Here is a 24,380-nt window from a genome sequence, read left to right as displayed (position 1 = left end):
TGTGGCAGAATTTTTTCTCGACGGCACCGCGGTTGATAATCGCAAAATTGAGTTGAGTTGTGTGCGATGAAGAGGTACAGTTGATGCGGAGTAGACCGGCGAGAGGATCGACGTCAAGCTCTGCTCGATTTACCAGTGAAGGCGAAGCGAGTCTTTTAAGTCAGGGTGCGTTCGTAGCACAGGGCCTGGACGGCGGATGTGAATGAAAGTGTATCCCGCACCAAAAAGATAAGGACCAGCGGCGACGACCAACCCTGTCGCGTTCGACCTCCCGCGAAGAACCAATGACCCATATCAGGCCGATCAAGCCCTGCTTTAGTTGGACTAGTCGCGCGGCCCATGCGATTCCACTTCGCGGCAAGCTAGGCTGTCTCGGCGTGCTGCGCGTGAAGGTGACCGGCCGCTTCCCTCAGCCTAAGCCTGGGGAACGTAGAGTGAAGTCCCGGGCACGGCAGCTCGCCTTTCGCGACACCTCATCTTGGCGCATACACATGCTTTTCCCCCTCGAAGCCACGCCAGCCCTGGCGTATCAGGGCGGACGCGCTATTCGGAGGTCGCCGGCCGGCGCCCGCAGCCACGACCTGTGGAAGTCGCCTCTTGTCCACGGGTATCTAGGACCGAATCTCTGTTATCGTAGCTGACGAGACGCACACCACGGGCGCACCTCGTCGATTGCAAATGGAATCTTGTCAATCTTCGGAATGGGTCGCTCGTGTTGGAAATAAAGGTGGAGCTAGTCCATGCGACGGTTGACGGAGACTCGCCTAGTCGCGTTAATGAAGTTCTGATAGCACCAAGTGGAGTCCTTGGAATGCCGTCAGCCTTCCACTGCCTGCAGCGCTGTTTCGCCTGCATATGTCGTCTGCCTTCGTCCTCCATTGCGCAACACGACCATCCATATTGACGTTGGTGACACCCGTGTCATCGTTGGGTCGCTTCTCCTCACATGCAGGAGCCAACCCGGCAGCCAGGGCATTGGGGATTAACTGCATGGGGTTGCAAATATATCGCAAGGAGCCCCTTGCCCAACATTCACCAACAAACGGCTTTCTACACACCACCTCCGGGGAACAAACACATCGCTTGCTATACATACGATCTTGCATGAACGCTACGAGTATACTAATTGGCACGTTCCTTCTGCTGGGGTAGTCTACGCTCACGGGGAAGCACTCGCGGCATCGCGATTCGATAAACTAATCAAAGACATCTAGCCTTCTTGTTTGTTCTTCCTACCTCGAACACCACCATCTCGACGACTAATCTTAAGAGTCACACAAGAACGACGTGGCTACACCAATCGCCCTCCAGCCCTAGACCATGCCACCACGATACCTCGCCTCGCAGCATCTCAAAAGCAATTACGCGTCTTCTGGCCTTGTGGGACTCCACTGGGCCACATCTAGAATGCCCCGATCTCAGGTTTCATGGCGCTTGATGCGGTTTGCCATTTTATCCGCGCCGCAGCTGTGCTGTCGCCGGATCTAGTGTAACAAACAATCCACATGGAGTATTTTGAGCGCGGATTAACGCGGCTTTCCCGATGCGCCACGGGCCGTGGTTGATCTGAAACTCGCCGCGGGGATCTATGAGGATGGATATTGTCGCAAGGCCTCTTACTTTGCATAGGCCTGCTGTGGAGATTGTTGACGGCGTGGTCGATGTCCTGACACCATATCGCCGATACCGGAACCAAGCATCTCGGCGTTGGCTGACTGCGATTCAGGCTGACTACATCGCCATGAAGAGAGCTGAATATCCAGACGCCACGCAACAAGCACAACGATTGTTCTAACCGATATGCACTACATGAGCTGAACGACGGTGCGGGGATCGTCGCCTCGCTCCTAGCGCTGCCATGTGGCTACCCCTTACGCTAGCAACATGTATTGGCTGCTAGGGGAAATGCAATATGCATCTTGCTCTTTAGAGCGCCTCGCTCACGTGGCATAAGAGACGTCACGATATGGCATTGTTTGGAAATGACAGGTTTAATAAGCTGGCTAACCAATCGCTCACTCCGCATTATACGGCTAGACTTTTTGCGGGTTGTTGGTTCTTCCGTTTGGCGACCTTGACTTGAGTCGCCTTATGCATCGCAATGTCTCGTACGACAAACTCCCCTTCAGCTCAAATTCATCCTCATCGTCGCCCAAGGCATTCCATACACCGTCGATACTTGGGTAGCCATCGGGCTGCTGGTGTCGCATTCATCGATTGTAGCGCGGCCTAGAGCTGGACTAAGTAGACCTAGTACGAGTGATCATCGCATCCCGGAGTAAACATGAGCGTGGAGAGTTTGAAATGAGGGGATGACGAATATAGAGTTTGCGGAGTAAATCCTCTGCCGTCATACTGGAGTGCGATCGCGCCGTTGGTCCGCTCCGTATACACCTGCCGCAAGTTCACCTAGCTGACCGTATTGACGGTTGAGTCTACCTCATCAGAGGCAAGGGCCAACGTGGAAGGTTTTGCATATGTCAGCCTCTAAATTCATGGCGCGCGGAAAGCCTGAGCCATGCCACCTTTAGTTATCAGCTCTTTCGAGACCCAGATGCAAGCAAATTCTGTAAGATTATCCATGAAAACTACAGTTGCCGCAATGTTATACAGAACACATCCCGCGAAGCGCTTCAGCTCCCTACCTATGCCGCATCCCCGTAACAAATCTTCGTAGCCTTCTCCATATCCACCACCCCATCACCATCCATAATCTCCTCCGCCCTCAAATAAAACAACGACCACGTCTCATTCAACTCCCCCTCCTGCATATGAACCTGAAACATCAGCGCATCCTGATACCTAATCCGCCATTCATACCACGTCTTCGCTTTTGGCGGAAGCACCCATTCGTCATTCGGCCCCAAGCGCATAGTCCTCTCACAGTACGTATAGGCCAGGAGAGTTTCATCCTTGGCACTACGTGCATCGGCGACGAACATGATATTTTGGTTTATGAAGTTTACGCTGTATTGGTTGTGTAAGAGCCAGTCTTTGCATTCTGCTGTGGAGGTGAAGGAGGAGGGGAAGGAGGGGCTGGAGGGCTTTTTGGTGTAGTCGGTGCGGGCCTTGGGGCCGGCTTTGGAGGAGGCGATGTAGAAGGGGGAGAAGTCGGAGGGCATGTTGTGGGTGGCTTTGTGGACGAACTGGACAGGTTGTTAGTTTTGTGAGAGGGGTGGGGTTGAGAAGAGGTAAGTCTTGCGGGCTTCGCTTCCTCAGCGATGCAGAATAGCATCACGCCTGTCATCTTGAGGAATGATGTAGTTTCCTGGCTTGTTTGGAGTGAGACCGCCGGTGTCAGGCACTACCTGCTTAGGTGGGTAAGGATGAGGATGTGACTGTGGCTGGCCTTGAGCATGTGAGCGGCCGTGGTGTCACGAATTCTCAAGGGACGCAAGACTCATAACGATGTTGACAACGGGGCGTAAACTTAAATATAAATCCTTCATAGAGCGTTGGTTGAGATGCATCTCAAGAACCGCCATTGGTCGGGTGCCTTTAGGATGTGGGGTCGTGATGACGTACAGGCAGTACATGGACGCCTAAAACGCATTTCAACGATCAAAGTCACTGGGACGGTGTAAGCATGTGACGTGTGTCTGGTATCTAATGGAATGAAATTACAACTACAGACGTCGGGAATCAGGAAAACTCTGAAGTAAAGTTGAAGCTGCAATAACCTGACCGTCGTTGTCGAAAGCAACATGTCAACCTAGACAGACCACCTTCTGCATCTCCGCCTCCTACAGCCCACCCCCTCCCAAATTCTACCTCCACCAAATCAACTCGCAGACCACTCAACGCCCCCAATTCCCCCTATACAGCCCATCTAGTGCATCGTTCAAGGCGTTCAAGTCACTCCAGTCGCCACTCAGTCTTCCATCCGCACTTACACCTTGAACCTTCCCATTTTTTAGATCCTTCTTAGCTTTAAAAATGAGTACAGACAAGACGATAACGACGATCACCAAGGCCAGAACGATAGTGCAGCAGCAGCAGATGTCTTCCTCAGAATTCGGCTTCCGCTTCGGCGTCGTGAGTGCAGTGCTGCGCGAAAGGGGTGGGGCCTCACCTGCTGGTAGGTGGGTTGTGCGTTGGGCTTCTGCGGCATTTGACTGCAGCGAGGAGAGGGCGATGTTCGTAGTGTTGGAAGCGTTTATTAAATGCGATGCGGCTTCGATGTCGTAGTTTGGGTCGCTGGGTGCGGAATGGTGGTGTGATGAATGGTGGTTTGATGAATGGTGGACGGGCTCTGGTGAGGAGAGGATGTGGTCGTGAGTGTTGTGTGTTGGTGGGTGGGAAGCGGTGCTGCAGAAGTTGTCTGATGCAGTATATGACACATGTTCATGCGTAGAGTAGGAAGGTGGGCAGTCGAACGACTGATCGTATGACGTGAAGGTGTTATCGTCTGACATGGCTACTTTGAAGTCGAAGGTTTTGTGTGAAGGTTGTTTTGAGTTTTGTGAGAGGTGTTGTAGTAGAGGAATTGTGGGTGAAGAAAGTAGTGTTAAAAGTATTGAGATCTTGCCCATAGTGGGTTCTACCATACATTGTAATAGCGAACCATGGGTCTACGATCATGAGTCGTCCACTCCAAACATCAGCATTACCGCCAACGGGGATTTGAGCAGATTACACCGACCTTAGAAAACTTAGGCAGACGCGCAATGACCGCCATCCACTCTGAGGTCGGCACCAGTCATGAATCTACTCCCTTCTGCTAGCAAGAACACTGCGGGTGCTTTGAAGTCATCCGGTACACCAAGTTTCCCAAGCAGTGCGCCAGCCATCCACGTCTTCTCTACATCTGGATCTGCTGCGAGAAGTTCGTCGGTCATCGCAGTTCGGATATACTGTGGATGCATTCAGTATGATGTCTAGATAGCGAGATGCAAATAGACTTACACCTGGCGAAAGCGTGTTCACTCGAATGCCATACTGGCCCCATTCTTGCGCTAGCGAGCGACACATTTGGTGCACAGCTGATTTGCTGGCGTTGTAGGCCGTGCATGTAAGACCCTGAGATTGTTGTTAGATCCACTAAATGCTTCAAGACGGAGGCAATATACACACCCTATTGGCGACCTGACCCGACATACTAGCGATGAGCACGATAGAGCCACCAGTGCCCTTGTCCTTCAGTATCCTCGCAGCTCTTTTGACCGATATGAACGCGCCGACAACGTTCACTCGTAGCATGCGCTCAAAGTCTGATGCTTCGTAGTCGAGCGCTGGAACTCTTTGTTGGATACCCGCGCATGCGACCATGCCATTCAATGGCGCGCCTTGCTCATCAGCCTCGCGTGATATCTCATCAAGGACTTGGGTGACTTCCGCTTCGCTAGTAACGTCACATCTGCGGTATGTCGCTGTACTGCCGAGTTGTTTAGCAAGCTTCGTCAAGGCTTGCCATTCCGTGTTGCTTGGTTCTGGGAGGATGTCTAGGCAGGCTGCGTGTCCGCCTGCTTCCACGACAGCGAATGCGAGGGTTATCCCGAGTCCGCGACCACCTCCTGTGATGGCGATTGTCTTCCCAGTGAGAGAGAAGAGTGTCGGTGTTTGCGCGGTTGATGTTTGAGTAGTGGATGAGGCAAGAGCGCTAGTGACCGTATTGATGGCTGATGGACTCATTTTGCTTCGTGGGACGTCAGAATCTCCTAAAGATCAAGGACTGGTGTACGAGAGGGTCTGAATGCAAAGTGTCGAAGAGCGACGACGCAAGCAGCTTCCATGAATACCGAAGCTCATGGAATATATAGACGCGCATTTTCTCCACATTCGACATGAAAGCCGCATATGTGGAACTGATTCGCTGGAATTCCATCGTCGCAGATGCAGCGAGGCGCGTATGTGGATGACGTTGATGTTGGAGTGGGACCGGAGACTGCACAGGGTTCAAGCAGTTTCCGAGTTGATCGAACGAGCAATCTTAACCGCTGCCAAGAGAAACAACCTCGTTCAAGGGACTTTTATGCTGCGCATGTGGCTACCGCATCAGGAAAGCGAATGTCGAGAGATGTCGCGAAACTCTGATTGTTTCTGGTATAGTTTGTGCTTATAATGCTCGAACTCAGCAGGTAAAACATACAGGTACCCGTGCTCTCGCCTGGCGCATTCTCCTACTGACCCATCGGAAAGATGTTTAGCACAAGGAACCCACTCCATCACTCAGGCAACTTCCAAACTACCATCGATTGCAGCTGTGCGACTGTGCCCTTCCCATGCGCATTGCATGCCGAAGCAACCGCCTTAGGCAACTTCCCAACCACTATTGATCGCAGGATTACCTTTTGACAGGCTGCACAAACCCTGGCGGGGTCGTCGTACCCTGCAAGCTCACCACCCGAAACCACCACGTTGGGCAACTTCTGGCAAAACCATCGATCACAGCTGCCCTTTCGTGCCCTTTCCACGCGACGCCTACTGATCCATCCAATGACCGTCCAACGCCGTCGTGCCCTCTGTGCCCCCTCATGCACGCCACCGGAACCCTCAAACTACTCTGTACAGTAACTTCCAGCCCACCCATCGATTCCCTCGGAGCACGTACATCTGCACATGTCTGTTTCAAGACACCGCCGCAGGGAATACGCGTTGTAGCGTCGCACGTCCAGGCGGTGAGGTGGTTCACGAGACCCTCGATTGAGGCTGAAATGACGTCGTTTGCTCCCGCGTGCGCTGGAGCTTATCAAGCATGGACCCGACATTTCCGTGTTTGCCCACCGCTCCCACGATGTACACAGACTTCCTCTGCCAGCATGATCCCTTTACCCTAGATCTCCTTTTGCCTGTCTCTCTGTGTATTTCCTTCCTGCGCGTTTAGTCCTGCATTTCCAGCGTCTAGCTTTCAGCGTGTCGAGTCATGTCTTTCCTCCAGCAAATCCGCAACACGACGCGGCGCTTCCGCCGCACCCAGCTGCACAACATCGAGACGATAAAATCGCAACCTTTGGCTGAACTATCTGGTTCGCTAGGCGATCTAGGCACACTGCTCCCGCTCATGACAACTCTGGTCCTGACAAACTCGATATCGCTCCCCTCAACCCTCCTCTTCACCGGCGCAGCAAATGTACTCACAGGCCTCGCCTTCGGCATCCCACTACCCGTGCAACCGATGAAAGCCATCGCAGCAGTAGCAATCGCACGCCAATTCACGCTGGAACAGAATGCAGCTGCGGGGCTAGTGGTCGCGGGCCTAGTCGGTGTATTCAGCATCACAGGATTGATCAACTGGGCGAATCGCGTCACGCCTATCCCCGTGGTGAAAGGTATTCAAGTCGGAGCAGGCCTATCGCTATGCTTAAGCACAGGGACAAAACTTCTTTCCTCACTTACCTGGACGGGACCATGGTGGGGCGACAACCTCTTCATAGCCATCGCAGCAGTCGCCCTCTTACTATGCACATTCCCCTACCCCCGCGTACCCTACGCCATGATAATCTTCCTAATCGGCATTTTCCTCTCCTTCGCCTCCCCACAAAACGACAAAGTCCAGGTACCACACGCCGCAATCCCCATTCTACATCCCTCGGCCAAAGACTTCCTCGAAGCAACAACAACAGCATCGCTAGGCCAACTCCCGCTCACCTTACTCAACTCCGTCATCGCCGCCTCAGCGCTATCGTCTGACCTCCTGCCCTCACCGCCTTACCCCGCCGCGCCCACCGTAACAGAACTAGGCATCTCAGTCGCGGCCATCAATCTACTCGGCTGCTGGTTCGGCGCCATGCCCGCGTGCCACGGTTCCGGCGGGCTGGCTGGCCAGTTCCGATTCGGTGCTAGGAGCGGGAGCAGCATCATTTTCCTGGGGGCAATCAAGTTCATGCTCGGGCTTATTGCGTTTTGGAAGGCGGATGCGATTATCAGCACGTTACATGATATACCGAAGGCGCTGCTGGGTGTGCTGGTCCTGGCTGCGGGCGTGGAACTAGCGAAGGTGGGGGAGAGTATTAATACCGATGCAAGGGATTTGAGAGTGCTGGAGAGGGATATGACGTGGGATGGGAAGAGAGTTAAGGAGTTGGATGAGAGGGAGAGGAAAGAGAGGTGGATGGTTATGCTTGTTACGGTGGCTGCGCTGCTGACGTTTAAGAATGATGCGGTGGGTTTTGTGAGCGGGTTGGCGTGGCATTGGGGGTTTGTGGCTGCGCGGCGGATTGAGATGGGCAGGGCTGAGGAGCCGGTTTGGAGGAGCGTGGGAAGTGAGAGGGGGGAGAGGGCGGGGTTGTTGGCGCATAGTGAGAGTGATACTGTTGCGTAGATGGGGGTAGTTATCACATCAGAATCGTGGCTAGATGCCGCTGGTCTTCATAACATGATATACATGGCATTTCAGATGTCTCACAATCACAAACACTTCTAGTAGAAACCATCAAGTTCAACATTCTAGTCATATCAACGTAATGGTACGCAAGCTGGCAAGCGGACCATTGTTGGATTAGGTGAGGTTGTATGTACATACATGTAAGAAACAAAACATGCTTGATAAGATATGTGCTCAGCGCTTGAGCGTATGAGAAACAGTAGATCTAAGTCTTGAAAAAAAGGTATAAACGATATCGCACCCAAACATGTATACAACCAATGTGTCGTCATGCAGCGAAAACGCCCATCAAAACGAAAGTACGAAAAAAACAGCAAAGCAGGGTCATAAAGGACGATTATGCTTTTTCTGAGATCTCGGTTGCGTGCTGCGGCGGTGTGGTCGTTCCGGTGATGGAAGCGTACCGCGCAGTCTCGGTGTTCTTCTCGGCGTGTTGCTCGGTGTTGGAGTTGAGGCTGCTGCCGACGTGCGAGGGCTGGTCGAGATGCTGCTCCTTAACGGCGCCGGCGTGGGCACCGACTTCCTTCTTGTTCTTCTTCTCCTTCTTGGGCTTGGGCATGCGGAGGAGGTAGTAGAAGGCGAGGGCGGCGACGACGTTGAAGATGACGTAGACCCAGAGGATACTGTGAGGTAGAGTTAGTAACAGGTTCGAAATGGAAGACGTAGAGAGAAGTGACTTACCCAAAGTTGCGCCAAGCGTCGCCGTAGTCGGAAGAGATGCTGCGGAGGAAAACATTGGTGTCCTCGATAGCGCAGAAGTTGCAGTCGGTCATGGCCTCGGGGTTGGTCATCTTACCACCGGCAGATGCTTTCCAGGCCTCAATGTATTGACCGCAGCTTTCGCCTTCGCGAGGGTCGAAGTGAATCAACTCGTTCTGCGCGCACTGCACATTCGCGTTGGCGAGGCCGACAGACAGCAATCCAGACACCATGTATGTAAAGGGCGAGACGCGGTACATGAAGATCCAGAAGCGGGGGAAGGTGGAAGGCTGGGCGAGGACACCACAGAAGATCAAGCAGAGCGAGAACATCAAGTTGGCAATGTTGCCACCAGTCTCAGCGGAGTCGATACCAGCGATGACCATGTGCGTGAATGTCGACGTGAAGATCAGGAACATCCAGACGAAGAGGAAGAATTGGAAACCACGGTAGGTGACCTTGTCGGTTTGCGCTGCGTTGTTGTACAGGCCAATGGGGTAGTACCAGCAGAAGTAGATGATCACGGCCATGAGCGAGTTCCATGGGAGTTCGACAGCAATGTTGGAGATCATGAAGGCCTTCCAAGAGTAGGTCTTACTGGGGCGTTCGCGGACCTCGTACAGAGCACGCTGAGTGACGAAGTGAGGCATGATCTGTTGAACCAATTGACCGAAGATTGTCAGCAACATGAAGATACCGAACATTTGGTTCTGGAGACCAGTCTGCGTGTTGGGCATCTGGAAGAGGGAGAAACCGATGAAGAGAGCCGAGAGCGTGCAGAGGAAGGTCTTGGAGTAGATGTACGAGGGTGTGCGCCAGTACTGCGTCCAGACACGGGACATGGTCTCGCGAAGTTGAACCATGAAAGGTGCGGCGAACTCGCGGTAGGCAGCCTTGTCCTCTCGCTTTTGAGCAGACATGGTGCGTTGAAGAGCCTCGGCTTGGCCGCGTTCGGACTTGAGTTCGGCGAGATGGCGCTTGACCTCACGGTACTCAGCGGAGTCGCGCCAGGTCTGGTGCCAGTCGATGTCTGTGTGCGAACCGGGAGCGGCACCAATGACTTCCAACATCCATTCAGCAGGGTTGGCGGCAGGCGGGCAAGGAGGACCACCGTTGCGAACGAAGTAATCGACTAGGACGTGCGAGTTTTCACCGACGTCTCCATAGTAGACAGTGCGTCCACCACGGGCCAAGAAGAGAAGACGATCGAAGCGTTGGAACAACATGGCACTAGGCTGGTGGATGGTGCAGAGAATAGCCTGACCGTTCTTCTTCAACTTGTCCAAGAGATCGAGAATAGCCCAAGAGGTTTGCGAGTCGAGTCCAGAGGTGGGTTCGTCCAAGAAGAGAAGGAGAGCAGGCTTAGCAGCCAGTTCGACACCGATAGTAAGACGCTTGCGCTGCTCAACGTTGAGACCTTCACCGGGAACACCGACGATGGCATCAGCGTATTCAGTCATCTCCAGAAGCTTGATAACTTCCTCGACGTATTCGACCTTCTCTTGACGAGAGACGTGTGCGGGTTGACGGAGGACGGCGGAGAAGGTGAGGGCTTCACGGACGGTCGAGGTGGAGAGATGGAGATCTTGCTGCTGAGCGTAACCTGAATGCGTAGTTAGTGTGTGTTCCTAATGTTAGCGATAGTATGGAGACATACCTGTCTTGCGCTGGAAAGAGTCGTCACGAGGCTTGCCATCGACCAGCATCTGACCGGTAATGACACCCATAGTAGTACGTGTAGCCAAGCAATCCAAGAGAGTCGTTTTACCAGCACCAGAGACACCCATAAGCGCAGTCAAAGTACCCGGCTTGACCCATCCATCAACGTGGTCGAGAATTCGGCGAGGCTCCTTCTTGATAGTGATATCGTAGCAGACGTCCTCCCACTGGAAGATGGCGGTTTGGCGTTCGATGATGGCGATGTCGTCGGAGCTGTTCTGAACAGAGGCATTGCGTGCAGGTTGAGCGGCTTCCAGATCCTCTTCGGACTTGCTCTTGGGCGCAGGGAGCTTGTGGCTACGCTGGAATACAAGGACTTCGCCCTTGGACTTCTTGGCGGTGATGAACTCAGTACCAGCGAGGTAGACACCCATGAGACCGAACATGAAGACCCACATGATGCCGAAGTTGCGCCACTTGTTCTTTGCGTAGTAGTTGAAGGCCGAGTTGATGTAAGCATCACCACTAACGAATGGCTGTCCGGGAACAGAGCCGATGGTCCTGCAAGCTTGTTGAACACCAGAAACGTCTTCGTAGCCGGGGCCGAAAGGAATGAACTCGTTGCACTCAAATTGCCTGTTGTGGAACTCGTTGACCATGAGGGCCTCGAAACCGTAACTGACAGGGTTGATGTAGCGGATCCACTTGGACCAGCCCAGCATGTAGCTGGGAGGGATAGCGAAACCAGTGTACATGACGAGACCCAGGATGAGGATGGCAGCGGGTGCGAGAGCCTGGACAAGAGAGCGGGACAGAGAGGCGATGGAACGGAAGAACATAGACATGACGAGCGTCAATGTGAAGGAGATGAGGACGAAGAAGAAGAAGTTGCCGGGCTCTCGTCGGAGGTTCGTCATGAAGTACAGGACCAGGTTGAAGGTGATGGAGTTGACAATCTTGTATGGCATGTCGGTCAACATACTGGCAAAGGCTTCAGCGGACGGGTGGTACAAGGCGTAACGAGAGTGCTTTTCAACAATGGGACGTTGAGCGTAAAGGGTCAGAATCTCGAGGGCGGAACCGAAAGCGTTCATCAGGATGGCGAAGAAGAGAAGGGCGGATCGAGAGTAAAAACTGGAAGTGGTAGGCTGGAGGTTGTAGAAGACGGACGAGATGACAAGACCCATGATGGAGTTGGCGATGAGTTGCGTGATGGTGATACTGGGGTCAGCCTTCAAGCGAACGAAGCCTCGCCACAAGCAAAGCTTAACCTGCTGCATGTACGAGAGAGTGTATGGGGACTTCTCGCGCTGACCCTTGGCCTTCTGCAGCTGGCGCGATTCCTTGAAGCGCTGGCCAGCCTCGCCACCAATGGGGTACTTTTGCTCGTAGGCTTCGATCTCTTGAAGGAGAGCTGCTCGCTCTGCAGACTCGGCCCAACGCTGCGCGAATTCATCCGGAGTGCGTGGGACACGGTTCTCGAAGCCCTCGCGAACAATACGCTCCAAAGGGCTGGTCATAGAAGTCAAGAAATCGGCATCGGTCTGACGGTCAGGGCAGAGGAAACCCATGTTGACGAAGAAGGCCTTCGCGTCGGTGGTCTTTCCGAAGAAGATTTGGCGACCCTCGTAGAGCACAAGTACCTTGTCGAAGAGGTCGTAGGCAGCCTGAGGTGCCTGGTAGATGGCGACACAGGCGGTGGTGCCGTTGATCTCAGTCTCCATGCGGAGGGTCTTGCAGAACTCGATGGCGTTGGCGGAATCAAGACCACGGGTGGAGTTGTCCCACGCTTGCAGTGGCGCTCTGCTGAGGGAGGCTTCGGCGATGGTAACACGCTTCCGCTCTCCACCAGAGACACCACGAAGGAAGTCGTTACCGACGCGAGTGTTGACGGTGTGAGAAATTCCATACAAGGCCATGATGACATCGCGCTGGTGCTCGGCGTACTGCTTTACACTGACGCCGCCTGGAATGTTCCTTGGCCGACGAGCTTGAGCAGCAAAGTAAAGAGTCTCTCCAACAGTCATCATGGGGAAATGAACATCGACTTCGGCAGTGTAGATGGCTTCACCGCGGTAATTCTTGTTCATGAGCTCTGGGCTGACACCCTGGTAGTTGATGTGCGAGCTTGAGTCGACGACAAAGCCGTGCGTCTCTCCAGTAATAGTCTTGAGGAAAGTCGAGCAACCAGATCCAGGAGGTCCAAGAACGACCAACATCTCGCCAGCCTCGACCAAACCATCACAGTGCTGCAAAATGTCGATCTTGCGGCCCTTGTCACCCATGATCTTCTTGACAAACGCAGGTCCATCTAACCACACGTTGCCAACAGTCTTTTGGTAATCGGTGTCGGTTCCGAAACCGTGGACGTTGAGATCGCGGAAAGATACACCCGCAGTTCGTGTAGGAGGCGCATTCTCGTCATTCAGCTGTAGGTTCAGCATAGCCTTGGTCCATGCTCGTGCGTTGAAGTGCTCGCCATGGGGGTCTAGAGCGGAATTGGGTGCCGCGTTGAAGGGGTTTTGGTTTGCTGCAGATTGTTGACTCTGCGAGGTAAGTCTGCGGGCCAATTGGTGAACGGCCTCTTCTCTCCGAGCAGCCTCGGCGATTTCGTCGGCGTCATGTGTGTTGTAAGATCCATCCTTGCGGTCGGTGTGGTTGTTGTGACTTTGGGGCGAGCCCTCGACAGCTGCTATTGTGGATGCATCTGACTCTGCTTGCTCGTTGTCGTTGTAGTGGGAAGGCTGTCTGCCGCCCATCTCTGGTGGTGGAACGCCGCCGGATACAGCCTCGCGGTCCATGTTGGTTGTGAAATTGCCGACTAGACTCATGGTGGGCGAGATATCGCCACTTGGGGGCAGAGATTAGTCAGGCGAAGGAGAAATGCAAAGAGGGACAGGTATTAAAAAGGTAGTAGAGTTTGTATGGCAAGGACAACAAGGCCAGGCCGGGGGGGATGAGGTAGATGATAATAAAGGTAGCAGCAGCTACTGCTAATGAGGACCCAGGCGCCGCCCCAGTAAAGGATTTGGTCCAGCGGGCGGCGGACTGACGGCTTGGCTGGCGAGCACCAGCGCGCCGGATGGCCTGCCTGCCCGTCTCCGGTTCGCTTGCATCGAGTGGGCTAGTGTCACGCCTCAGATACGGCGTGGATACGGTATCCAGAAGGTCCAACAGCCAATCACGACTAGCACACTACGGCCACGCGATTTCGACTCATTCTACATCCACCACTGTCGTTTCGCGAAGAACGGTCCGAACAAAGTTACGTCCGTCGTCGTCGATCGCCGTTCGGCCATGCGGCTCCGAGTGCCCTCTCTGGTAACCACAGTGGTGGAACCTGCATCGCCCACGGAGTACTGTACACTGTCCTCTGTACACAGCACCATATCCGAGCTAGTTCGTCCGACCAACGCCCGCGGCTGCCCCTAAGCCTTGGCCAAGCTCACATGCAGCCATTTGCGCTCTGCGATAAGCGAAAGAGAAAGCGAATCCCCGCCAGACCCCTAGAGAAAAAGAAGGTCTTACAATCGACTGTCTCAGGCAATCGAGGGCTGCACACGCCATCGCAACACTGCACGCAACCGACAGAAACAAACACATCAACACTGTACCTCATCTTGACGTCGTGCATCTCCGTTTCCCCTGCGCATGCTTGCATACCGCGCCAATCAAACGCACCCCGGTACGCCCCTCCCAAACGAAAGAGCCCCAGACCCCTCCCTCGCACAAGCACAGCGGACGAAAATCGCAGATCGCGAGATTCAGGGTGAAGGCAGAGTGGATCCAGCCCCCGGAGTGGTTGCGTGGCCATCTGCTCGGTGTTGGCTCTGCATCCGGTTCGACCTGCCGTTTCGTGGTGTTGTGGTGGCTTTTCAAGGTTGCCCGGGTGTTTGTGCTTGCACCATCTTTCTAGCGCGATTCGGCGGCGGATGTAGCGTCTTCCGTGGGACCGGAAGACGTTCAGCCCTACCCTGACACCTGCCATGTGCGCGGCACGGTGCTGGTTCAAAAGGCTTCCGGGTCCCGTTGCTTCTCGATACTGATTCTGGAATCTCCACTGCTGACTGCGGCTGCTTATCGTCGTGCCGCAAGAGAGGGTCTGTGAGGTCGTTGGTCCCCGGGATACGGCGAGGATAGCGGATCTTGGCCTTTCCGATCGCCGGGGGCTGGTCTGTCGACATATACCTCAAATGCGCGCGCGGTATGTTGTTGGTATGTACTGCTGACTGTGCGCGCTTTTTCGAGCTCGTTGTATGCCGTTTAAACGGTGTGCATCTTACGACTGCTTTATGCCGGTCAGCGCTGGCATGTTACGCTCCGGGTAATATTATGCCACTCACAGTCATCTAGGCAGTCATCAAGCCATCGATCGAGCTACTGGACTTGCGATAGGTTCAGTCAGTACTTGGCCTCTTATCTGCAGACGTCGGGTATTCCTCAACCATGTGACGATTTCATTCCAGCACGGCGTCAGGCAGCGATTCAACATTGTCAGTGTGGCCAGCCGTTGCCCAACTTATCGCGAATACAACAAGATGGCCAAGAGTGCGACACTGGAGCCTATATAACAGTAGCAACCTTACTCAGGCGTTCATCAATTCCCACCGGTCTCATGCTGTGCAGCCCGTCGAGACCGCTACCGAAGAATCGACATGGCGATGCTCTTACCCGAACCGCTGAGTGCATCTCGACAGGTAGCGAATGCAGGATCAGCCCGCTGAATGTGTCCAAGACTACCGGGACGTGAGAGACCTATATACGTCGTAGCATCCGCAGTCGGGGACATGAAGGGGTCCGGCTTACTATTGCATCTTCCCTCCGCACAGATCCGTCGGTCCGATTCCACCCAGATATATCTCTAACGTTGCGGGACGGCCTGGGGTAGTGCTGATGAGCTTATCGAGACAACCGACGGCACGTCTGAGGAAGCCTTTCTCACTATGTATCGCTATCTATCTTCTCCCGTACCGCATGAGAGTGGACATTATAGAAGATTTTGCAGACTGAACATCTATAAGGCACCCACGCATAAATGCATACGGAAAATTCCAACCTGATTTTACAACAACAGCGCCCTTTAGCATACAGCTAGCACAATTAAAATTAATTCCAATCATCCTGTACTAGATCACCATTGCGCCTTAGTTACAAGTCACAGATCGTCTACAATGTACACGTGCACGTCTAGATTTCAGCTGCCACATAGCCCTCACAACTTCTCCTTCCCCTCCCCCTTCTTCTTCGCCAGCGGCCTCAAAATACACTGCTGCGTCATATGCGCCACACACCTCCCCCCCTCATCCCAAACCCAACCCTCGCCAAAACTCCTGCCCTCCCCCGCAACCTTACACCTCAACTCCCTCAGCAACCACCCCTCATCCAATTTCAACTCCTCCGTATCCACAAACAACCTTAAGGAGAAATCCAAACTAGACACCGCACTCGCGTCCCCAAACCACATATGATTGAACGAGAGGGGTAAGAATGCAATGCCTAGATCCATGAGAAAGGTCAGGGAAGTCATGTTGTCGGTAGCAGTAGGGAGATGTTCTTTGCTGCGGATCCAGTCCGCGGTGCTGCGCTCCGATGGAGGGAGGGTGTCTTGGGTGTGCGGTGCTGAGGCGGCGATGCCGTAGAGGTTCTGGGTGAAGACGCTGTCGGGGACGAGGCGTTGGTCGTAGAAGTGCGAGATTAGATTGAAGCCCTTTTCGTGGGCTTGCTTCAGCTTTAATGGGACCGTGCCTTTCTCCACGAGCGCGGTGAAGGCCGCCTCCGGTGTAGGACAGTCGCGCCAGTCGGGGTGGGTGTGTGTTTGGGAGTAGGATAGGAGGGACGTGGGTGAGCTGATGATGAAATCGGCGGTTGCGAGGAGACATATTCTGCTTTCTTCTTTCTGGCCTTCTTTGGGAGTGGTCGTTTGGCTTACTTCGACTTGGCGCGTTGCAAAGGTGCGGGTTTGGCGTACTACTCGTACGCTGGCTCGGAGAGGTCGGTCGGTGTATGCAGGGCCTAGGTAGTTCCCTTGGAGGGAGTAGAGGTTGTAGCCATCTGGTACGGTGAGACAGGCTGCTTTGCAGGCTACGGCGATGGTGTAGCCGCCGTAGGCAATGTCTAGTGGATTGCCCATTTTCTGAGGGAAGTTGATCATTTCGAATTCGTTTTCGCCGGTTTGGCGTAGGGCTAGTTGCTCCATGAAGGGCTTTTGTGGGGGATTGGGTTGGTTGGTCATCTTGGTTGGATGGAGAGGTTTGACGTGTGTTGGGTGTGGCGAAAGTGTCAGATTGGTGTTTGAAGGGTTAGCAGGCGGCGCTGATGTAGTGCGTTGATTTTAAGATGACGGATCTCCAATGATAAAGCTTGTGATCGATGTATATATGTTATGGGGGATGTTGCGGCCGTTGCGGCCGTTACGGATGGAAGTCGTGCCGCTAGCGTGCTGCACCAATCATCTAACCTCGGCAGGACTTTCCGCTGGTAAGCAGCCCCTCACCCAGATCAAGGTACCATTGCGAGTGCTCTCCAGCATCAGTAATTTGGCGTATGTATGGAGAAAGTCTTGAAAAATGATTGATCAGTTGATAATATACAACATACAATTACCCCAATCACCAAATCCTCTTAGCAACCATCGCATACCGACTAACATGCCCAAAGCTCGTCCCTCTCTCCCTTTCCTCCTGCTCCTTCTTCCTGCCCTTTTCATCCCTCTCCCTCAGTCTCTTCAGCGTCTCAGGATCATCATCGTAAATCACCTTCCTCTTCTCCTCGTCTACATCCACAACGCCCCATCCCCCGATTCTCTTACCCCCTGTCTCCACATTCATCTTCTCTCGTTCCTGCATACCGTGGTATCGTTTGCGGCTGACGGATAGGAGGAGCATGCCGAGAATGAGTTTGAAAGCGAGGAAGATGAGGTAGCCGACGAGGAAGACGATGAGCATGGTTGAGCCGGCGATGAGGTCGTCGAGGGTGTAGGAGAGGGGGTTGTACCAGGCTTGGGAGGGGATGCCGGCACCGAAGGAGGAGCGACCTAGGGCGCGGCGGAAGACGTGGTCGATGTGGGCTAGTGCTGCGGTCGTTGTGGGGGAGGATGTCGGGTCCGAAGAGAGGGATGTTGATGTGGTGTGGAGGGGGGGCGGCATGTGCATCGCAATGAACATGTGGTAGGTTTGGATGGCAGCACGTATGAAGAGGCATGACAGTGGTATAACTGGCAGACCAAGACGTCGTGTCAAGTCCGCGTCAGCAAAAGCCTGTGAAGTGTTAGCTAGCAAAGTATACTAGGATTTGACGGCTTACATTAGAATAGTAGTCCTTTGCCAGAACGTCAAAGAACTTGCTATACACCTCTGGCTTGTACTGATTGAACTTGGTAATGTACGCATGCTTCAGCCAATCGACAAACATCTCGCTACCCAACACCAGCAGGAACGGGTTGAGTACCTGTGCAATGTACTTTGGGAAGATAGTAAAGCTCATAGGTATGATACTCGTAGCCTTGAACGCGGTCGCAGAAGACGAGTTGGCAGATCCAGTGAACATGGCTGTCCAAGAGGTGTCGCTGCTTTGGATACTCAAGCCACCTACTTCGACAACGTTGCGCATTGCAATGATGAGAAGCATGAGCCAGAGCTGGAAACGCTCTACGATATCTGCGCAGGTAATCTGGAAAAGGTTCTCCTTCTCAAATTTCTTGAACACCGTGCCCTTGATTTCGACGAATTGGTTGGACATCAAGAGCGTCAGTAGTGCGTTGGAATAGGAGTTGACGGCCACGTTCAGCGTTATCACTTGGTAGAACAGCGCTGTAGCGTGGGCGACGGTGTATACCAGTGCAAGTGCGAACATTCCAAATGGACGGAGGACCTTGCTTCTGCCGTCGGGATTACGGTCCAGCGTCTCGCGAGAAAAGAGGCATTCCAGCACATCTTGACCGACGGCTGAGAGCAGGCGATCACAGACCTCGAGGACGTTGTAGATGACGTACAGCTTGATAGCTGACTGTCCACGAATGCCATGATACATGCGACTCGCGTCGAAGCGCATCAAGACGAAGCAGCTGGCAATGACCAGTAGACCTTTCAGTATGTCTGCTTTGTGGCTGGGTTGTAGTGTAGAAGGCGTGGACTTGGTACGGCGGTGACGGAATCGGGAGTTTCGAGGCCGGCGCGCCCTGAGCTCGTTCATGTCTGGAAACTTGAATGTCGTCGACATCTGAGGATTCTGCCTGGCCGTCATATTGGCCGAGGGAACGGTAGAAGATGATGGCTTCCGCGACATGGACGGAGGCACCTCCTCAGCAGGTGTTGGTAAAGGCGTAGGGCCATCGGTCTGCTTCCTGCGCTGCCAAAGGCGAGGAAGACCGTCGTAGACAAAAGCCCAGAGATGGCGAAACTCTTTCACAATGACTGAGCCCCACCATTTGACCAAAATGGCAATGGCGAGCAGAAAGCGAAGGGGCAGAATTGTCAAGACGTGCATCCATGCATCCAGACAAGCCAGCGCTCCAAATCCAAGTATGCCCTCGATCTTCAGTGGTATCCTTAGGAAGTTGAGCAAGCGCTCGTACTTTATCTCGGATGTTTCGTAGGGAAAGTCTGTCGTCGCGGGCCGGTATATGTACAATGGAGAGGGACGGCTGGCGGAGAGTTCTAGGGAAAGAAAGGTAGGCATCGACATTGGCGGCAACGGGAGAGCGATTGGTGTCGGAGAGACCTGCTCACGTATCTCGCGTGTCTCCTTGTGTCTGTCGTGGCCCTTGGACGTGCCATCTCTGTGGTCCAGACTCAACGGCGGAGGGATATGCCTGCTATGTCTCCGGTCCTCTGTCTCTTGTGTCTGGTTGTGTGTGCGTGATCGCGACCTTGACGTGGTCCTTCGTGGGAGCGAGGGCGTAGTGACGGATCGTGAGGAAAGCACCGGGCGGCCGTTGCGCAATTCGGTTGCAGGTGTCTTGATCAGGACGACTTCCTTCTCTCTCCTCGATTCACCATTGAGCTCCACCGGCCGCTCCAGCACGACGCCCAAGAGCTTGTTGCTGCCCTGGCCATCGCCATCTTCCAGCGGCGTGGCGTCTTCCAGCTCGTCTTCGAGAATCGGCGTGGCTGCTCGGATGGGAATGCTCGCAGGCTCGCTCGTGAGTTCCTGGATCTGGCGGGGACTGAGTTTGAGAATCTTCTCGTGCTCGGAAACGCTGCTCCTCCGCCGCCCGTCTCCAGGCCGCTTGATAGGCCGTATCTTCTCGCTGGTGTCGGAGAGAATGGCCTCTTCGTGCACGCTGGGCCTCCTGCTCGGCGCACTGGAGCTGATTGCGCTGTTTGGCTCGGCTTTGGCGCCATTCGTCATGTTCTGCAGCGGTTCCTCGCTTTTGGCTTCATGGGCGCGGCGGCCCCTCGGAGGTGCCACATCGTCCGGTTCGGGCGTCGAGGAAGGCGTGGGGAGCTGGCCCGTCGTATGCAATTCACCGTATATCCGTGTTTCTGCCCCGTTCATGGCGTGAGGGGCTGAAGTTGCTGGTTGAGTGCATCGTGTATTGCTCGAAGTGGTGCTGGGCAGTCGCGACGTGTTCGGGTCGAACCGAGGATCGGGAAGCACCAACATTAAGCGGACCCCGGCCACCACCAACCTCGTACCCTCAACAACCCATCTAGGTGAAAGTGCTTCCAACGATTTCATTCTGGATTAAAGTCTGCAGGAACAATGCGCCACACCTTCAATAGAGGTCTATGATCTAATACTCCACCTAGGTGGCCTGATTGCCTTGGGCCAGATGTTTTCGCCTGCCTGGCCTGTGAAGGTCGATACCAATGACAGCGAGCCAGGTCATCGCCAGGACAAGAAGACTCACTGGTCTCGCAGTTCACATGGCAATTGGTAGCGATGGTAACTCACAGGTACTCATCGGGTGTTGGTGGAAGCGAACGTTCAGAGCTTGTCTTCGTATCTATGACACCTTGGACAGAAACCTGCACCAAATGTGGAAGCAACGCGACCTCGACATTCGGAAAAGGGCCTATCCATCTTCAGTGCTATCAAATCCTCGTCTACAATTCTACTTGTCGACTGGAACGACGCGAGCATGACTACCGCGTTAGTTTTAGTCAAGACAACACAGGGAAACCGACCCTGGAGAAGGTCTTCTCGGCGCTCCCATCGTGTCGACCAAGAAGGGCAACAAGAGGGTGAATAAACCTAATTCTCATAGCCGGATGAGGAGTGCATGAATTCACCCACGGAGTCTACCACATTGCTCGTTGCCGGCCTCAAGGATTTCTTGCAAGACTGACTTCAAAGAAACCAGACAAGAACGTCTGATGCAAACAGCCGGATTACGCCTCGCGCCGTTCCGGCCGACCCCGTCACATCCCTCCCTCCCAGATACGTTGGAAGGGTTCTTTGACAATCCGGAGATGTTTCGGTATACGAAGATCTCGTCAAGGCCTGCATCCAGACCATCTTAGACAGACTTTCTTCCGCAGACCTCGACTGTACGTCGTGCAACATATATGCCTGCTTACGCCATCTGCATGCTCGACTCGACCGCAACCAGATCTTAGTGTATCACCGCACTGCACATCAATATAAAAGAAAGATGGTATAGTTTGGCTACACTCTATGCGTTTTCAACGCCGCGAAGTGCGCTATCTGATCGACTCAACTTCTTTCCAGCTTCTATTGACTGCGCATACAGCCGAATCCATGTCCGCATGCGCCGTACTACCCGAACCTCGTATTCCTCACAAGCACGGAAAGCTACATACAGCATCAAGTTTGGTACGCCTAAAGTCACTATGGATATGATATGGCAAGGGTCAGCATGTGTAGCTTATCGTAAACAGACTTCTGTAGCTATCCACAGGTTCATCCATGTTACTCACACACCACATGGCATCTCGCACAGCAGCCCGTAGTACAACGCTACACTAGACATCAGCAACACCAAAACACTTATCCCCAGAGTATAGTCAAACCCTTGCTTTTGCGAAGCTATACCAAACTCATAGTATGCTGCCTTAAAAAAGCAAAGGCAACCTCCATGGGTGCCCGTCGATCAGCACCCGATCTACGATATCCTTCATGCACGACACCTTCAGCTTCTTCTAGAATCGCCACTGGGGCGTTCGAGGAAGTAGTCTTCCGTCCAATAGTTTCATGGTTGGGAATCGGCAGATCGCCATGCACGGCACGTGCCGCACAGTTGGCTGATATCGGGCTAGCTAGGGCTGAGAGTATGTGGAGTGTTGGGGGTTTACCCGATGATAACCCGGGTGGTTGTGGTTGTGGTTATGTGTCTTTCTTCTTCGCCCTCATTCTGCCTCCTTCCTGTTCGATCGCCAGAACGAGTGAGATCTAGTGGGACTTGATGTCGATGATGCCTCGACTGGAGGATGTCGACACCTGCATAGAACATACTTCTCTTTTTGTGACGTGCATGAGTGAGGCTGTACTCTATTCGTTAGAAGTCACATCAAGATAGCTTCCATAAGATCAGCGAAAGCCGTGTTGTGGTGGACATAAACCCCATATACGAGCAAGCCAATAGACCTGGCACAATGCCTTCACACTCCGTTCAAAACACGGTGAGTCGCTACCGCCTTCCTTCGCCCCTCATAGACTCACGCTCTTCGCAGCGGAGATGCTGGTGGTAGCTGGGTCTACGCGGGTCCATGCAGATCCGACTGCGCTCGCTACACACCACTATACCAAGTCCACAGTGCGTCCGTTCTCGCATGGAGAGTGTTCGAGACCAGAAGCCAGTCAAGTGACTGGCTCAGTAGCAAAAGAGCCCCAGCCTGTAAACAAGAACACTATCTGTTCCTTCCCTCATCTTCTGCACACATATGCCGTAAAACAACCAACGGCACAGTTAGCCTGTTCGCGGGCAGACAAAACAACCATCTCGCATGCTGCCTGATTCTTGTGGGCTTCGCGCTCGAACTTGAAGTCTTTTCGCGAGGGACTTTGGGTGTGTATATTGGTGGGCTGATAAGTTGATCACCGCGGTTGCTGCCTGAGTTTGATTCTGGGCCCTCATTCACATCGCATCACTTGTTCCGTCTTCCTCTGCCTACACCACTGCATCTCGGCTGCAAGACGACAATACCTGCGCACAGCCGGCACGCCACTCCTGCCCTCGATGCATCGAACGCCATCCTTGAAACCATCCCTGGTTTGCTCTTCCTCGTTGCTGTTATTTCCTTCTTTGTATTCGTTGGGTATTTCTGCATGCAGATACTTTTCCGCTGAATACCATCGATGCGACATGTAGGTAACGTCAGTCCCACACTTACTCTACGACATGAGTTCTAGGGGGTTGAAATCACCTGTAGACTACTTGTTGTGACACAGGAACCCTTGAGTCGTGGACTATGAGGTAAAGCTGCGTATTGTTGGTTCTTGACCTTTTACTCGTCGAGTATGGGTCAGGAAAGGTGATGGTTTGTCGTTTATCAACTAATCTTTTCTTGCTTAAGTCTTCGTCAATGATGATTCGTTTATCCTGCTTTCTCATCGGTACAGATAGGCTTGATGAAGGAGATTGCCTGGAGTTCCTGATGGACCAACCATCTGTGTTCGTGCTATTGTCTAGGAAACGATCGGCCCCTAAGAGTACGTCGTCCTGATTTTGCCACCTATCGTTGGAGTGCGAGCGTGTTCTAGATGTTGGGTGACTGTTACAAGGCTATCAAAGTGGTTGCCCATAGTTGTTTACAGCAAGTTGCTGAAGACCCTTTTGACCTCGATGTATTGCTCAAAGTGCGATGCCGTATGGTGGCGGATCGTAGTCGGGACGAGAATAGATCACTCCTGTTCAAGGGGAAGAACAATCACCTGGTATGATAGACTGTAGAAGCCTACGTTAATTCCTTGATCTACATGCTCCACCCCGGTGCAAGCTGCAGATATCTGTCCAATCTTTCCCTTGCATGGTGTACTCGTGATCACGTTGGCGGTGTGCTCCACTTATGAGAATATGGACAGGGTATGGGCGATCATCTCATCAATACCGGCCTTGACTCTTTTCTGGCAGTTTTCCGGGGTACATGCAAGCCACAATCATCGATTCTTTTGCCCGTCAATACAGCGATCAGCACGAGTTTTCCCGTCCTGGACCACGCATACTATCGTGGTACAAGAAATCATCTGCACACCCCAAACTCGTGCGTGCTGGGATATCCATAGCTTACGTGCATGAAGTGGAGGTATTGCACCTAAGCGATGTAGGGATGTGAAGACAGTTTTCGTCAGGCTTTTCAGCCACGTTAATGGCGACATAATCGACTCCCCCAATTTGGTTCTGGAGAGAAGGCTTTCAGCATCTTCTCCGCAGCATGAGTCCAGGCATTGCAGGACCACTCTGCGCTGGACGTTATTCAACGCCACACACTCTTATATGTAGTCCGTGCAAACAGGCTCTGGTTCCGATGGCGCTAAGAATAGGCAAAAGCACTGCTCGCAGAGAGAGCTCAGCTGGAATGTCGAAGATAAGTGCTTCACATCCTGTGGGTGGTCCTCAGATGCATAATAGCGCTAGTACAAGACTGGAGTTTCCGGATGTGATGCATTCGGTAGTCAGCATTGCGGGATGTAGGTCCAGCCAATGAAGGCAACGGAGGACCACCAAGGGGCTCTTGACGCCCGCCTGTTGCAGATTAATGGATCCTTGTATTAAGCGAGAGTCGCAGAGGAGGTAGCT

The 24,380-nt window shown here is 53.4% G+C and overlaps 4 protein-coding genes across 4 annotated transcripts; 1 reads left to right on the top strand and 3 right to left on the bottom strand.

The window, feature by feature from the left end:
• Nucleotides 1-4,652: 4,652 nt before the first annotated feature.
• Nucleotides 4,653-5,631, bottom strand: J4E78_006647 (uncharacterized protein; the record flags this gene model as incomplete). Its single annotated transcript, XM_049367257.1, has 3 exons — nt 4,653-4,853; nt 4,906-5,019; nt 5,074-5,631. 3 exons carry the CDS (start codon nt 5,629-5,631, stop codon nt 4,653-4,655), a joined length of 873 nt encoding a protein of 290 aa, XP_049221004.1.
• Nucleotides 5,632-6,862: 1,231 nt separating this feature from the next.
• Nucleotides 6,863-8,260, top strand: J4E78_006646 (uncharacterized protein; the record flags this gene model as incomplete). The annotated part of the gene is made up of 1 exon (XM_049367256.1): nt 6,863-8,260. One exon carries the CDS (start codon nt 6,863-6,865, stop codon nt 8,258-8,260), a length of 1,398 nt encoding a protein of 465 aa, XP_049221003.1.
• Nucleotides 8,261-8,660: 400 nt separating this feature from the next.
• Nucleotides 8,661-13,512, bottom strand: J4E78_006645 (uncharacterized protein; the record flags this gene model as incomplete). Its single annotated transcript, XM_049367255.1, has 3 exons — nt 8,661-8,946; nt 9,005-10,625; nt 10,680-13,512. 3 exons carry the CDS (start codon nt 13,510-13,512, stop codon nt 8,661-8,663), a joined length of 4,740 nt encoding a protein of 1,579 aa, XP_049221002.1.
• A 2,381-nt stretch (nt 13,513-15,893) lies between these two features.
• On the bottom strand, nt 15,894-20,176 carry J4E78_006644 (uncharacterized protein; the record flags this gene model as incomplete). Its single annotated transcript, XM_049367254.1, has 3 exons — nt 15,894-16,913; nt 17,329-17,937; nt 17,984-20,176. The coding sequence occupies 3 exons, from the start codon at nt 20,174-20,176 to the stop codon at nt 15,894-15,896; spliced, it is 3,822 nt and encodes a 1,273-aa protein (XP_049221001.1).
• Nucleotides 20,177-24,380: the final 4,204 nt, after the last annotated feature.

Source organism: Alternaria triticimaculans (genome assembly GCF_023758025.1).
Source record: "Alternaria triticimaculans strain BMP 0046 chromosome Unknown scaffold_9, whole genome shotgun sequence".
In the NCBI taxonomy this organism is placed as follows: domain Eukaryota; kingdom Fungi; phylum Ascomycota; class Dothideomycetes; order Pleosporales; family Pleosporaceae; genus Alternaria; species Alternaria triticimaculans.
Note: the sequence above shows the minus strand (reverse complement) of the source record. Positions and strands in the feature narration are given on the sequence as shown.